Source organism: Mobula hypostoma, chromosome 1, assembly GCF_963921235.1.
Source record: "Mobula hypostoma chromosome 1, sMobHyp1.1, whole genome shotgun sequence".
Classification (NCBI taxonomy): Eukaryota; Metazoa; Chordata; class Chondrichthyes; order Myliobatiformes; family Myliobatidae; genus Mobula; species Mobula hypostoma.
The window spans coordinates 123,868,508-123,884,310 of NC_086097.1; the positions used below are offsets into that span (position 1 = coordinate 123,868,508).

The following is a 15,803-nucleotide window of genomic DNA, read 5'->3' on the forward strand; positions in this document are numbered from 1 at the left end:
ATGGTCATATGCATTAAGATGCAATATTGCAGGCCAAGTATATGTAACCTGATGTATTTGGCCATTAGCAAATATGATATTTAACATTACTCTCTATTGAAAAAGATTATCAGCAACGTTTCTGTCTAGAGATGGGCTTTGAAGTTGCATTTTCCAGTTAAGTATGCTATACCACTTCAGGTGAGGGAGGGAGGGAGAGGGTATTGATATATTGAGGAAAGGAAAGGAAGAGATTGAGAGACTGAGAAATTTAATACAGGGCACAGGCAGAATTCTCAATCCCAAGACTGTTGAATTTAAAAGTTTACCTGCAATTGTCCCTTGCTCCATAGTCGCTTGTCTTAAAATCAGTGCCTTCTCCCTATCCAGTGCCTCCACGTATTTGGACAAGGACCAGGAAAGCTGTAGAGGATAAAGTAAAAGATTTTACATTGGCTTACTTTTAAAGGAGCAACCTTTCTTTTCTATCGTATGACCATCATTATTGATGAAATATGGCAGATGGAATATAGTGTAGGGAAGTGTATGGTAGCAGGAATAAAGGTATAGACGATATTCTAAATGGGGAGAAAATTCAGAAATCAAATGTACAAAGGGACTTGGGAGTCCTTGTGCAGGATTCCCTAAAGGTTAACATACAGGTTGAGTCAGTGGTGAGGGAGGCAAATGCAATGTTGGCATTCATTTTGAGAGGACTAGAATACAAAAGCAAGGATGTATTGCCATGGTTTTATAAGGCATTGGTCAGACTGCACTTGGAGTATTGTGAGCAGTTTTGGGCCCCTTATCTAAGGAAGGATGTGGTGGCCCTGGGGAATGTCCAGAGGAGGTTCGTGGGAATGAAAGGGTTAATGTATGAGGAGTGTTTGATGGCATTGGGCTTGTATATTCGCTGGAGTTTAGAAGGATGGGGGGTGGGGGGAGATCTCATTGAAAACCTGAATATTGAAAGGTCTTGACAGAGTGGACATGGAGAGAATGTTTCCGATATAATGAGAGAGTCTAGGACCAGAGGGCACAGCCTCAGAATAAAAGGACATCCTTTTAGAACAGAAATAATGAGAAATTTCTTTCACCAGAGGGTGGTGAATCTGTGAAATTCATTGCCACAGTAGGAAAAGGGTGATAAAGGCTTGTTAACTGCAGTTGGTCTGTTTGGAGTGGATAAATAAAGAAGCTAAGTGAAGACAGAGGAAAGGGAGAACAAAAAAAAACAAGAAAATAATCACTGGAACTGTAAAATATAAACTAGAGAAGCAAAGCATTAAAAAAACAGAAAATGGCAGAGAAACTCAGCAGGTCACACAGCATCTGTATAGAAAAATAAAGAGTCGACATTTTAGCCCAAGACCCTTCATCAGGACCGGAAAGGAAGGGGTGGAAGCCAGAATAAGGTGGTGGGGTGGGAGGAGTGGGGGAGAGGAGCACAAGCTAGATGATAGGTGAGACCAGGAGAGGGGGAGGGCGGATAGGTGGGGGAGGAGGATGGAGTGAGAAGATGGGAAAAGGTAAAGTGCTGGAGAAGAAGGAATCTGACAGGAGAGGAGAGTGAACTGCGGAAGAAAATGAAGGAGGAGGGGCACTTGAGGGAGGTGATGGAGATGAGAAAGGGTAAGAGGGGAGGCAGAATGCGGAATGGAAAAAGAGAGGAAGGGAGTGGGAAAAATTACCAGAAGTTAGAGAAATCAATGCTCATGCCATAATGCAACATTTGCAAAGGATTCATGTTGATTAATTAGTGGAATGGCATGTTTGTCATTTAAGAACAGGTGAAATGTACTTGGCTGAAGCTCCCAAGAGTTTAGAAGAACGAATGGTGATCTTGATACGTGCAATGATTTTAAGGAACTTGACAGGGTCAGGTTAGAGCTAGTGACTGCCCCTGGCTCAGTGTGTCTAGAACCATAAGACACAGTCTCAAGGTAGGACATCAGCAAATCAGGCCAGAGACAAGAAATTATGTCTTCACCCAGGTAAGGAATCTTGGGAATTCTCAACACAAGAGGAAAGTGGAGGCTCAGTCACTAAGTATCTTCAAGATAGAGATAGATAGATTTTTAAACACTAATTGAATCAAGTGATATGGAGCTAGTGCAGGAAAATGACCTTGAAATAAAAGACCAACCATAATCTTGTTGAACGGTGGAACAGGCGCCAGCAACTAAGTGGAAATTCTTTATATTTCATATATTGGTCTTTTGCTGAAAATCTGAATTAAAAGTAGAATGGAGGAAATATTCAGCAAGCCAGGCAGCATTGACAGAGAAAGAAACATAATGAAGTGACCTAGTGGAGGGGAAACTAGAGTTGAGGCATCTCAGAAGCATGAATGTGGAAGGTAACAACATCAGAGGGAATATAGAGCAGCTGGAGAAACAGGGAGAATGGAATAAAGTCCTTGCAAGTAGCAAGGTGGGAAGATGGATTTTAAATGCTATTGGCTAAAGTTCAAAGTAAATTTACTATCGAAGTATGTACATGTCACAGTATACTACCCTGAGATTCGTTTTCTTGCAGGCACTCACAGAAGTACAAAGAAATACAATAGAATCAATGAAAAGCTGCACACAAAGTCTAACAAGGAACCAATGTGCTAAAGAAGAGAAACTGTAAATACAAATAATAATAAATAAGTAAATAATACGGAGAACACGAGTTGAGAATCCTTGAAACTAAGTCCATAGCTTGTGGAATCAGTTCAGATTTGAAGTAAGTGAAATTATCCATGCTGGATCAGGATGAATGAAGGAAATGCCTATTCCTAAACCTGGTGGCCATTATGCATGGTCCAGATATTATCAGAAAACCAAGCAGGTAATAAGAAAAACACATCAAAGTTGCTGGTGAACGCAGCAGGCCAGGCAGCATCTCTAGGAAGAGGTACAGTCGACGTTTCGGACTGAGACCCTTCGTCAGGACTAACTGAAAGAAGAGCTATCTCCCCCTCCCCCTCTCGCTTTCAAATCTCTTCCTAGCTCTTCTTTCAGTTAGTCCTGAGGAAGGGTCTCGGCCCAAAACGTTGACTGTACCTCTTCCTATAGATGCTGCCTGGCCTGCTGCGTTCACCAGCAACTTTGATGTGTGTTGCTTGAATTTCCAGCATCTGCAGAATTCCTCATGTTTTCGCAGGTAATAAGAATATTATTCTGTAACTTCTTACCTTTTGGCCATGACTTTCAACCTGTAGAGAAAATTTAAAGAAAAAGTAGTTCAGTGACTGATTTTTTTTAACTGTTCATGCATTTTCTTGGAGATTATTGGCCCAGAATTTGATTCAGAAGCCTCCCAGTATGGTTCAAGAAATATGCCTAGAAAGAGCCAACAATTTTGAGGTGACAACTTGCATTTTTCCAAAACATGCTGATGTCTGCCAGCTTTTCAGAGCGATTTATACACCCAGTGGCTGTGATGTCATCAAGCTGGCTCAATAGCCAATCATGTTAAAGAATACTCATATGCAGAAAGTAGGTGGTGGGGTGGAAATACATCTCTACCAGAGGAGGTGTAAAGTGCTCTTTCCCTCCGCTAGTCTGCAGGTCACCCTTAGGCAAGATGTAGGCACCCGCTTAGCCCCCTGATCAGGGTCACGTAAAGCCATGGGAGCAGATGATGCATATCACAAGTCCTGGTTATGTGACCACTGACGCTAGGTAGACAATCTCTGAAGAGTATTGATAATGATTGGGGTCACCTGTCTTGTAAAAGTCACTGCCCAGAAGAAGGCAATGGCAAACCAACTCTGCAGGACATTTGCCAAGAACAATCATATTCGTGGATAGACCACGATCGCCCACGTCATACGGCATGGCACATAATGATGCAGAAAATTTCAAAGCTGTTTGAGAGTTCTTGCCATTTTACCTGACTCTAAGCAAAACTCATTTCATTCTGAGTGTAATTATGTTGTCACACAGATATTTCTAAGAATAATCTTTGAACTTACTCATGTTTTTTTGTGATTTTTATTTTGCATGGATGCAATGTTTAGAAACTTAGATACAACTTGTTTTGAGATTTCCTACATAGGAGAATTTTTTTAAAGTGATTGGTCTATTGTAAGACGAAGAGCATACTTAGACTACAAAGAGCTAAGTTAAAAATTCTGAATACTTTTACAATGAATCAAGCTTGTATAAATCTTAAATTCAGACCAGTTGAATTGATTTTCACTTGACTGCTGGAAAAGGCAAGCCATGTTTGATCACTAGAGAGGAATTCTGGGCACAAGAGGTTCTGTAGGTACTAGAAATCCAGAGCAACACACACAAAATGCTGGAGGAACTCAGCAGGTCAAGGGGCATCTATAGAAGAGAATAAACAGTCGATGTTTCAGGCCAAGACTCTTCGTCAGGACAGGAAATGAAGGGAGAAGAAGCCAGAATAAGAAAGTGGGGGAGAGAAAGGATTACAAGTTGACAGGTGGACCAGGTGAGGGAGGGTGGGGGAGGGGATGAACAAGGGAGCAGGGAGGTGATAGGAGGAAGAGGTAAAAGGCTGAAGAAAAAGGAATCTGATAGGAGAAGAGAATGGAGTATAGGAGAAGGGGAAGGAGGGAAGTGACGGACAGGGGTAAGAGGGGAGCCAGACTGGAGAATAGAAAAGGAAAGAAAGGGGAAGGGGAGAAATTACTGGAAGCTGGAGAAATTGATATTCCTGCCATCAGGTTGGAGGCTACCCAGACAGAATATGAGCTGTTGCTCTTCCAATCGGAGAGTGGCCTGATTGTGGCAGAAGAGGAGCCCATGGACTGACATTTCAGACTGGGAATGGGGCGCTGAATTGAAATGGGTGGCTACCAGGAAATTCTGGACAGAGAGAAGGTGCTCGATGAAGCAGTCCTCCACTTTATGTCATGTGTTACTGATGGACAGGAGCCTGCACTGGGAGCACCGGATGCAGTAGATTACCACAATAAACTTACAGGTGAAGTGTCGCCTCACCTGGAAGGGCTGTTTGTGGCCTTGAATGGTGGTGTAGGGGGAGGTGTAGCACTTGTCCCGCTTGCAGGGATAAGTGCCAGGAGAGAGATCAGCAGGGACAGATGAATGGATAAGGGTGTTCCATAGAGAGCAATCTGAGTGGAAAGCAGAGAGGGGTATGACCCAGTTGAAGATATATTGATAGGTTGATTGGTTATGGTAAATATGACCTTTGTGTACAGCTGGTGGAATTAAGGAGTAGTTGACTGGAGTGTAGGAAAGAACGTGCCACAGGGCGAAAGTGGGGGATGGGATTGATAGGGTTACTCTGAGAGCCAGCATTGGCATGATGGGCCAAATGGCCTCATTCACCAACATAAGGAAATAGATGAAAGTTCACATCTTCATCTCCTTGCATAAATTGATTAGTAAGGGCATAAAAGGCTATGGGAACAAGACAACAGAATGGGGTTCAGAGGGATAATAAATCAGTCATGATGGAATGATGGAACAGATTCGATGGGTCAAATGGCCTAATTCTGCCTCTATGCCTTATGATAACCGATTTTCAACTTAACCTTTAAGTTCAGTACTTAAGCACTAGAAAACTTGACAACCTAACTCTTAAAGTCTGTAAATTTTCAGAGTTTTTAAAATAAATAAAGATAATTATTTCCAGTTCTTTGCATTATGATGAGAAATTATTAGTTACAACAGCTTCTAATGAGCATTTAATTCTCAGGACTGAGATGCTCCCCTTGGATCTCATCTGTTCTTCACCTCTAAACTATTGCTATTGGTGTTCCGCTTTGTCTCTTACATCTGGTCTATTTTTGTCAAATGCTCAGATATTTCCCCAAGTACTGCACCTGTCCAGGTGATCTAGCACCTTTGACGTTCAATGCTTCTTCATCTGATATCATCACCTTGTTAAAAAGAAATAACTTGTTGTGATAAATAAAACGGAATCTGTGTTTAACAATATAACTACTAGTGCATTTCAAACTGATCTTTGCAAAATGCTACATTAATGTAGTCAGCTGATTTTGGACTCAATGGGTCGTATTGCCTCCTCTCACACTGTAAAGATTCTATGGTCAAATTCAGTGCCATCTTATGGAATTAAACCCTGGCCTGGAAATTCATCACATGACATCTCAAGCTGGAAGACAACAAATTAGTTTTGTTTTTCCTTTGAGCCTCTGCCTCTGCTAGTTTCAGATGTGTAGAAGGCTTAGTGCACTGCAGATTTGATCCAACAAGGATGAAGTCAAAGGGTGGTGATTTCAAGCACTTATATACGGAAGGGACAACCAGGCATAGTTTAGCTCAAATCTGAGCATGTAATTTCCTTCAAATCTGGCCTGACTAACTCACACTTCTAGTTGTGCCACTTAAAGCTCAGTGCAGCCAGGTTCCAGCTCACACCCCCATCCTGGGTAATGACATGCATGAAAACTATGGTATCCGGGCCAGTGCTGCATCCACTGGACACCAGGTGTCCATGTCAATATGAGCCAATGCCTTAGTGCGGACCTAGAGGGAAAACTCCAGGCATCATACACACCCACTGAGTCCCAAATCAAGCTTCACAAAAGATTCTTCGTGAAAATTATTGCAGGCCACAAGTAAACATTACATCACACATTTTCATTTACACACTTTTAGTCTCAATTCAACACCAATTGCTTAGAATAAGCATTTTTTTCTATCAATATGTACAAAATGCTTCTCCAATCACATCTTTTATTTCTTGTCCTGTAACCCTCCCTCTTGTCATTTAAATGTCCATGCCCTCTTCTCATTACTACCATCGGGGAGGAGGTACAGGAGCCTGAAGGCGCACACTCAATGTTTTAGAATGAGCTTTTCCCCTCCACCATCAGATTTCTGAATGGACAATGAACCCATGAATGTTACCTCACTATTTTTGCTCTCTTTTTGCACAATTTATTTATATATATAGTATAATTATTGCATTGACATGGAGAGGATGTTTTGTATAATGAGGGTGTCTAGGACCAGAGGGCACAACCTCAGAATACAAGGATATCCCTTTAGAACAGAGATGAGAGAAATTACTTTAGCCAAAGGGCGGTGAATCTGTGGAATTTATTGCCACAGATGGCTGTGGAGGCCAAGTCATTAGGTACATTTAAAGCAGAGGTTGATAGGTGGAACTAATGTTATGAGTTGCATATATTTCAATGCATTGTAAGAAAAGTGGTTGAGTTTAGGGCATGGATCAGCACGTGGAGTTATGACATTGTAGCCATGAGTGAGATTTAGTTACAGGAGGGGCAGGACTGGCAGCTCAATGTTCCAGGGTTCTGTTGTTTTAGAGTGAGAGTGATTATAGGGGAGGGGTGGCATTATTAGTCCTGGAAAATGACACAGCAATGCTCAGACAAGACAGGCTGGAGAGCTCGTTTACTGAGGCTATATGGGTGGAACTGAGGAAGAAGAAAGGGATGACCACATTAATATGATTATATTCTAGACCACCCAACAGTCAGTGGGATTTAGAGGAGCAAATTTATAGAGAGATGACAGCCTGTTGCAAGAGACATAAGGTTGTGATAGCAGGTGATTTTAACCTTTCCACATATTAACTGGGATTCCCATATTGTAACAGGGCTGAAGGGGGTTGAATTCATCAAATGTGTCCAGGAAAGTTTCCGTCATCAATGTATAGAGATTCCAACTAGAGAGAGAGCGACACTAGTTCTCCTATTAGGCAATGAGACAAGGCAGATGATAGAACTTTGTGTAAGGGGAAAATTTTGCAACATATTGCATTAGTTTCAAGATAATTATGGAGAGGAATAGATATGGTTGTCAGGTTGAGGTTATAAATTTGAGAAAGGACAATTTTGATGGTCTCAGAAAGGATCTGACAAGTGTGGATCGGGACAGGCTGCTTTCTGGCAAAGGTGTGCTTGGTAAATGGGAGGCCTTCTTCAGAAATGAAATGTTGAAAATACCAAGCTTGTATGTGCCGGTCAGAATAAAAGGGAAGAATATGGAACCTTGGCTTTCGAGAGATATTGAGGCCCTGGTTAAGCACTTCATCTGCATAGGTGCATATCTCAGAAGGAGCAAATGAGGTACTTGATGAGTATAAGAAATGCAAGAGAACACTTAAGAAGGAAATAGAGAGAGCGAAAAGAAGACATGAGGTTGTTTTAGCAGATAGGGTGAGGGAGAATCCCAAGCGCCACCACAGATATTAAAAGCAAAAGGATAGCAAGGGACAAAATTGGTCCTCTGGAAGATCAGAGTGGTACTCGGTGCATGGAGTCAAAGAGATGGAGGCGATCTTAAATGGATTTTTTGCATCTGTATCTACTCAGGAAATGTCTATAGAAATGAGGCAAAACTGCAGTGAGGTCATAGACCATATACAAATTACAGAGGAGGAGGTATTTGCAGTCTTGAGGCAAATTAGGGTGCAGATTCCCCGGAGCCTGACAAGGTGTTTCCTCGGACACTGTGAGAACCTAGTACTGAAATTATAGGGGCCTAGCGGAAATACTTAAAACGTTCTTAGTCATGGGTCAGGTGCCAGAGGACTGGAGGATAGCTAATGTTGTTCCATTGTATAAGAAAGGCTCTAAGAATAGGCTGGGAAATTACAGGCTGGAGAGCTTGCTGTAAGTAACTGGAAGGTATTCTAGGGGAACAAATATATGAGTATTTGGATAGACCTGGACTGACTAAGGATAGTCAGCATGGTTTTGTGTTTGTTAGGTCGTGGCTAACCAATCTTATAAAGCTTTTAGGGGAAATTACCAGGGAAGTTGAAGGCTAGCTAACGGGTGTTGTTTGCAGGCACTTCAGCAAGATCTTTGATAAGGTCCCACAGGGAGGGTTGGTCAAGAAAGTTCAGTAACTTGGCATTCAGGATGTGGTAGCAAATTGGATTAGACATTGGCTTCGTGGGATAAGTCAAAGAGTGGTTGCCTCTCTGACTGGAGGCCTGTGACTAGTGGTGTGCCGCAGGGATCGGGGCTGGTGCTGGGTCTGTTGTTGGCTGTCATCTATATCGATGATCTAAATGATATTGTAGTAAACTGGATCAGCAACTTCTGCAGCTGACACCAAGATTGAGGGTGTAGTGAACAGCCAGGAAGACAATCATGGCTTGCAGTGGGATCTGAACCAGCTGAAAAAATGGGCTGAAAAATGGCAGATTGAATTAGTGAAGACAAGTGTGAGGTGTTGCACTTTGGGAGGACAAACCAGGGTAGGACTTAAAAGGGTCAGCAGTAGGACACTGAACAGTGTGGTAGAACAGAGGGATCTGGGAATACAGATGCATAATTCCATGAAAGTGGCATCACAGCTAGGTAGCACCGTAAAGAAACGTTTTGGCACATTGGCCTTCATAAATAAAAGTACTGAATACAGGAGATGGGATGCTATATTGAAGTTGTATAAGACATTGGTGAGGCCCAAGTTGGAGTATTGTTTGTAGTATTGCGGGCCTAATTGGTCACCTACGTACAGGAAAGATGTCAATAAGATTGAAAGAGAAATTTTACAAGGATGTTGCCAGGACTTGAGGACCTGAGTTATGGGGAAAGTCAATCAGGTTTGGACTTTATTCCCTGGAGTGCAGGAGAATGAGAGTAGATTTGATAGAGGTATACAAAATTATGTGGAGTGTAGATAGGATAAAGGTAAACAGGCTTTTTCCACTTACATTAGGTTGAGTGAAACTAGAAATAGAGGTCATGGGTTAAGGGTGAAAGGGGAACATGAGGGGGAACTTCTTCCCTCAGGGGGTGGTGAGAGTGTGGATCAAGTGGCCAGCGGAAGTGGTGGATCTGGGTTCGAATTAAATAGTTAAGAGAAATTTGGATATATATATATATATGGATGGGAGGGTATGGTGGGCTATGGTCCAGGTACAGGTCAAAGGGACCAGGCAGATTAGGGTGCCTAATTTTTGTGAGTTGTAGTATTCTATGACCCTTACACTTTGAGATTCTGATTCTCGTCATCCATCTTGTCACCAACCTCATCCTCAATCTACTGTTTCCTTATTTTAAAAAATCTCTTAGATCTCTAACCTCGGATGAAATGTCCTCAAACTGACACACTCGTTGCAGTATTAACTCTCCTCAGGCTGGAGAGCTGGAGGGGGTTATAGTGGGGACTGAAGAACCTTTAAGTAGGGATAGACTGTTTCTATCCCTCCATTTATGCACCTTCTGCCATTATCATGATGGTCCACACTAAGACATCTTGGACAGGCGGAACAAGTCAATAACATGAGTAAATCAGACTCTCAGAGTGGGCCAAGAGGTAGGCAGATGTAAAGATTGCTGGCCAGCATTCCCCAGGTTTAGGTAACTGAACTGAAAGCAGCCTTCTCTGGGAGATTAGGAGGCCGGAAGTAAGAATTTATGGTGCTGATTATTTCAATGCTCTTTGTTCAAAACTAAACCTTAGACAACGTGAGATGCAATTACAACCATTTCCAGGTTGTTTTGTTTAACATTGAAGTTCAAGTCATCACACGTGTGCCTGATGCAGTTTCTATATCAGACTGCACTATCCAGGTATGGTTATCCCAAAAGTAATGATAGTCAGTGAGGTTTGATAGTGCCTATCCTGGAATGAGAGAGGATCTCATTGAAACCTATTGCATATTGAAAGGCCTAGATAGAGTGAATGTGCAGAGCATGTTTCCTACAGTGGGGGAAGTCTCAGACCAGAGGGCACAGGCTCAGAATAGAGGGATGTCCATTTAAAACAGTCATGAGGAGGAATTTCTTCAGCTAGAGGGTGGTCAATCTATGCAATTTATTGTCACAGCCGGCTGTGGAGGTCAAGTCATTGGATATATTTAAAGCAGGGGTTGATAGGTTCTTGATTAGTAAAGGTGTCAAAGCTAATGGACAGATGGCTGGAGAATGGGACTGAGAGGGAAAATAAATTAGCCATGACTGAATGGCTAATTTTGCTCTTATGTCTTATGTCTTATGATCAGATACTTAGCTTCTATCCTTACTTCCAAGACCCTTGACCCAGCCATCCCTCCTGAGGCCAAATTACTCTTATTTTCTGAACTTATGATCCCCTGAGACTTCCAGAGAAGACACTAATCTCCTTTTACCCCTGCCCACCAGCAACCTGTCAACACCCTCAAAAACCAAGCCCCTCTCAGGCTAGGGGCCACTGATGCAGCTCCTGTCCCTGGCGCAGCAATTTCCTTCTTGGTAGAGTGAAAAACCTCAACTGCAGACATGGCTGAATGTTGTAGAGGCAGACCCACAGTGGAAAGATTGCTGGGACCCTTCCACATGAGTCCATGGTGCACCTGTAGCAGCAAACTCCAAGTTCTAGACTGGGCTCTCTTGCAGGAGCTCTTGTGGTCTGAATCGAACAGAAGAGCTTCCCTCCCTCCCTCTTCGCCCTGTTGCAATCAGCAGCCTCTCAATTCATCCAAACCCATCTCCTCCCTCCACGCATTGCCAGGACATGTATTCTGATTGCTTGCTGAAGCTTTCCATCACTTGGTAAGTATCAAGCCAATGAAATTATATTATTATATAACCCGAGCTCTGAAGTCTAGGTATGTGACATCACTGAGGATGTCTGGGCACCATGTCCTTCCTGTCAGCCTTAACCAGTCCGGCCATTCTCCACTGACCTTTCTCATTAACAAGGTGTTTTTGCTCATAGAAATGCTGCTCACTGGATGTTTTTTGTTTTTCGCACTGTCCTCTGTAAGCTCCAGAGACTGGTGTTCATGAAAACCACAGGATCAGCAGTTTCTGAGATACTCAAACCACCCCGACTGGTACCAAAAATCTTTCCACAGTCAAAGTCACTTAGATCACATCTCTTCCCCATTCTGAGGTTTGGTCAGAACAACAACTGAACCTCTTGACCATGTCTGCATGCTTTTATGCATTGAATTGCTGCCACACGATTGGCTAATTAGATATTTGCATTAATGAGCAGATGTACAGATGAACTTGATAAAGTGGCCACTGAGTGCAAATCTGAAATCCATCTGAAATCTTATAACGATGCCATTACATAACTGGGATTTCCCACAAATGATGCCCTATTCCCACTTCCCAGTAAGCACGTTAATTCTGTTGCTCTGTACAAAGATGTCTGACCTGTTGACTTTCTATTTCACTCTCGGACTTTATGATCCTGTGGTCCCTTTTAAATTTTCCACTTCCAGCTTTTACCGAGTGCCGGCTTCCACTGGACCGGCTGCTGATCCCCAAGTAACGTGGATGACCAATGTCCGCACTGCTCACGTCCCGACCGGACTGCAAAATGAAATACCAGTGTCATCACCAACGAGGCAATTTTTACAGAAACCAGTGAGAAATAACAACACGATAGGTTGAGCCGGCTAGAACTTTTCCCCTTGGAGTGAAGGAGGATGAATGGTGAACTGATAGAGATACACTGTACTCTACAAATTCTTAGGTACATACTGTGGCTAGGGTGCCTAAGACTTTTGCACAGTACTGTAATTGTCAACGTGAAGCGGAGGGTGAGTTTGTAAATCTGGTGGGAGCAACGGACGTTGGGAATGATGAAATTGGAGCATTGTGGGAAGAGCGTCAGACAGTTGGCAGAGGAGTGCCAGGGGCCAGTGGGTGGTGCTGGTGCAGACACGCCCAGCCCTGAGACATCAGACAAGGTCATTTGGTTCCAAACAACTGGTTTATAGATCATTGCAGAAAGTCTCTCTGGTGCTTCCCGCTCCCTCCCCTCTGCCATGATTCGCCTCTCCCTGCCCCCTTCCACTCTCGGTCCACAACAGAGACCCATATCAGAATCAGGTTTATCTTCACTTACATATGCCATGAAATTTGCTATTTTGTAGCAGCAGCAATACAGTGTAATGCATAAAATTACTATATTACTGTGTGCAAAAGTCTTAGGCACCCTAGCTATATATATGTGCCTAAGACTTTTATTCAGTACTATACAAAATGATAGATGAAGTAGCCAGCCAGAGACTTTTTTCTTGGGGAGAAATGGTTAACATGAGGGGGCATAATTTTAAAGTAATTAAAGGAAAGTATGGAGGATTTCAGAGGTAAGTTTTTTACATGGAGAGTGCTCAGTACATGCTGGGTGTGGTGGAAAGGGCAGATACATTAGGGACATTTAAGAAACTCTTAGATAGCCATATGGATGATACAAAGCTGAAGCATTATGTAGGAAGGAAGGGTTAGAATGAGTGTATGTTCTAATTGTCAGCTCTGTCCTGGAAAATGATTCCACTATGTTACAAGGTGGCTTTGTAGGGAGCCTGTAGCTGGGGTAGCAAGAGTGTGGAGAGTAACAGGGGAATAGGGTTTGTAGTAGGTCTGTTAAGTTGGTCAGTTTCTTAGAAATGCTGAGGTCATCAATCCTTACTTTGTTGGGAGGTGAGGAAGCAACCTTCACAAATTTTGGAGATTGTGGACTTGTGCTGTGAGAAATATAGTTCGTGGACCCCAGGAACTCCTGGTCTCCATCGTGGCAACAGGTGGTGGTATCCCAGGGGATTATCTGTTTCCCGACCCCAGGACTAGGAATTGAGTTTAGATCCTAGAGAGTCTATTCTGCATTGGAAATTTTGGATTGAGGGAATGGGGTAGGAGAGGAAGCAGTCCAATGATGGGCAGTGAAGGAACTTCAACGTTCAAAGTTCAAAGTACATATATTCTTTTTCTTGTGGGCATACTCCATAAATCTATAGAATGATAACCATAACAGAATCAATGAAAGACTGCCCAACTAGGGCATTCAGTGTGCGGAAGACAACAAACTGTGCAAATACAAAAGAAGAAATAATAATAATAAATAAATAAGCAATAAATATCAAGAACATGAGACGAATAGTCCTTGAAAGTGAGTCCTTTGGTTGAGGGAACATTTCAATAATGGGGCAAGTGAAGTTGGGTGAAGTTATCCCCTTTGGTTCCAGAGCTTGATGGTTGAGGATTTGGTGGTTTGGGAGGAAACATTACAGCTTTTCTTGACCCAAAGTGCTGGAAGAGGGCATAACTCTTCCATTCAGTATCCCTCACCTTCCTTTAGATGCTAGGTTCCATGAGACTCAGGAAACCTGGTGGCTAGGGTGAAATAGAACACCTAAAGGGTCTCGACTCGAAACGTTGACTGTACCTCTTCCTATAGATGCTGCCTGACCTGCTACGTTCCACCAGAATTTTGTGTATGACCCTTAGTGCTATTTGATTATAATGATACTGCATAAACTTATTTTCTTCTTGAAATAAGTAAGCCTTGTATTCATATAGTGGATTTGTTGTGATTTTGATACTTGGGACAAGAGGAGCCTAGTTCGTTTGTATATTAGGAAATATGATAGCTTGTGCACAGCAACGTTTGACAAAGACATTTGTTTTTAATACTTTGAGGGGTGGTGTTGACCAGGACCTCAGAGACAACTATCTAATCGTCATAACAATTCAATAAGCTTGTTGGTATTTATTGGAGCAAAATAGGAATTCTGTTTCATCAGGAAAACGTGTTCGAATTGGCTTATTAAATGAACTTTGAATGCTCTGGGTGTGGGTTGGCTGCCCACCTCCTGCCCTGTCACTACTCAGATGTGACAGCAGAGTTTAGAGTCAGCTCTGAGACTAAAGATCTTGGCATCAGACCCAGACCGAACCCACTTTCTGTACTTAAAATTACCTCCATCTTCTCAGCTGAGCTCTCGTCCATTGGGAGTCCCTTCTGTTTATCCCGTTCACTCATTTCTTTTCGCTCCATAACAGGCAGGATGGCATCAAGATCAAGTCTCTTTCTGAACTCAGAGAACGCTGGCCACAGTTGGAATAGAACATTAAAAACCGCCATCTATGGAATAAAACTTCATTAGCTTTGTGCTCTCCATGTTCCCAGGCAAATGATTTAAATACACACTTGAAAATACTATATTATCAATTGAACCCCTTGAAACCAGTGAAACTTTCCAGTGAACAGAATGTCAGAGAAAAAAAACAGTACATCTAAAATACAACATCCAAAGTCTGAAAGTCCTGAGTCAATATGGAAGATTGAAACCCAAAGGTCGATTAGAAACCTAGAATTTGAGGTCCAAGGCCAGAACCATGAGTCTGTGAATCTCTGCAAGTCCGCTGGGGAAGCTGAAGGCCCAGTGTCCATGAATCATGAGTCTTCTGGGGACTGGAGGCCGAAGGCGGCCTACCCTGAGATTAGAGACTGTGTACGTGCATTGGGAGGGAGGAATAAGACCATAAGACCATAAGACCATAAGACAAAGGAGCAGAAGTCGGCCATTCGGCCCATCAAGTCTGCTCCGCCATTTTATCATGAGCTGATCCATTCTCCCATTTAGTCCCACTCCCACGCCTTCTCACCATAACCTTTGATGCCCTGGCTACTCAGATACCTATCAATCTCTGCCTTTAATACACCCAATGACTTGGCCTCCACTGCTGCCCGTGGCAACAAATTCCATAGATTCACCACCCTCTGACTAAAAAAATTTCTTTGCATTTCTGTTCTGAATGGGCGCCCTTCAATCCTTAAGTCATGCCCTCTCGTACTAGACTCCCTCATCATGGGAAATAACTTTACCATATCCACTCTGTCCATGCCTTCCAACATTTGAAATGTGTCTATGAGGTCCCCCCTCATTCTTCTAAACTCCAAGGAATACAGTCCAAAGGCGGACAAACGTTCCTCATATGTTAATCCTCTCATTCCCGGAATCATTCTAGTGAATCTTCTCTGTACCCTCTCCAACGTCCGCACATCCTTTCTTAAATAAGGAGACCAAAACTGCCCACAGTACTCCAAGTGAGGTCTCACCAGCGCCTTATGGAGATTGTTTTGCTGCTGTTGTTGTTACGTTGCTTTATA

General features: G+C 42.8%; 1 protein-coding gene across 1 annotated transcript in view; it reads right to left on the reverse strand.

Moving 5' to 3' along the window:
• Positions 1–15,803, reverse strand: part of LOC134343468 (regulator of G-protein signaling 22-like) — a 121,224-nt gene that overhangs the window by 11,021 nt on the left and 94,400 nt on the right. The window contains exons 22-25 of the mRNA XM_063042221.1: positions 14,610–14,774; positions 12,059–12,217; positions 3,161–3,181; positions 309–402 (exon numbers count right to left, since the gene is read on the reverse strand). Coding sequence (XP_062898291.1) covers positions 309–402; positions 3,161–3,181; positions 12,059–12,217; positions 14,610–14,774 — 439 coding nt within the window. The remainder of the gene's footprint in view (positions 1–308; positions 403–3,160; positions 3,182–12,058; positions 12,218–14,609; positions 14,775–15,803) is intronic.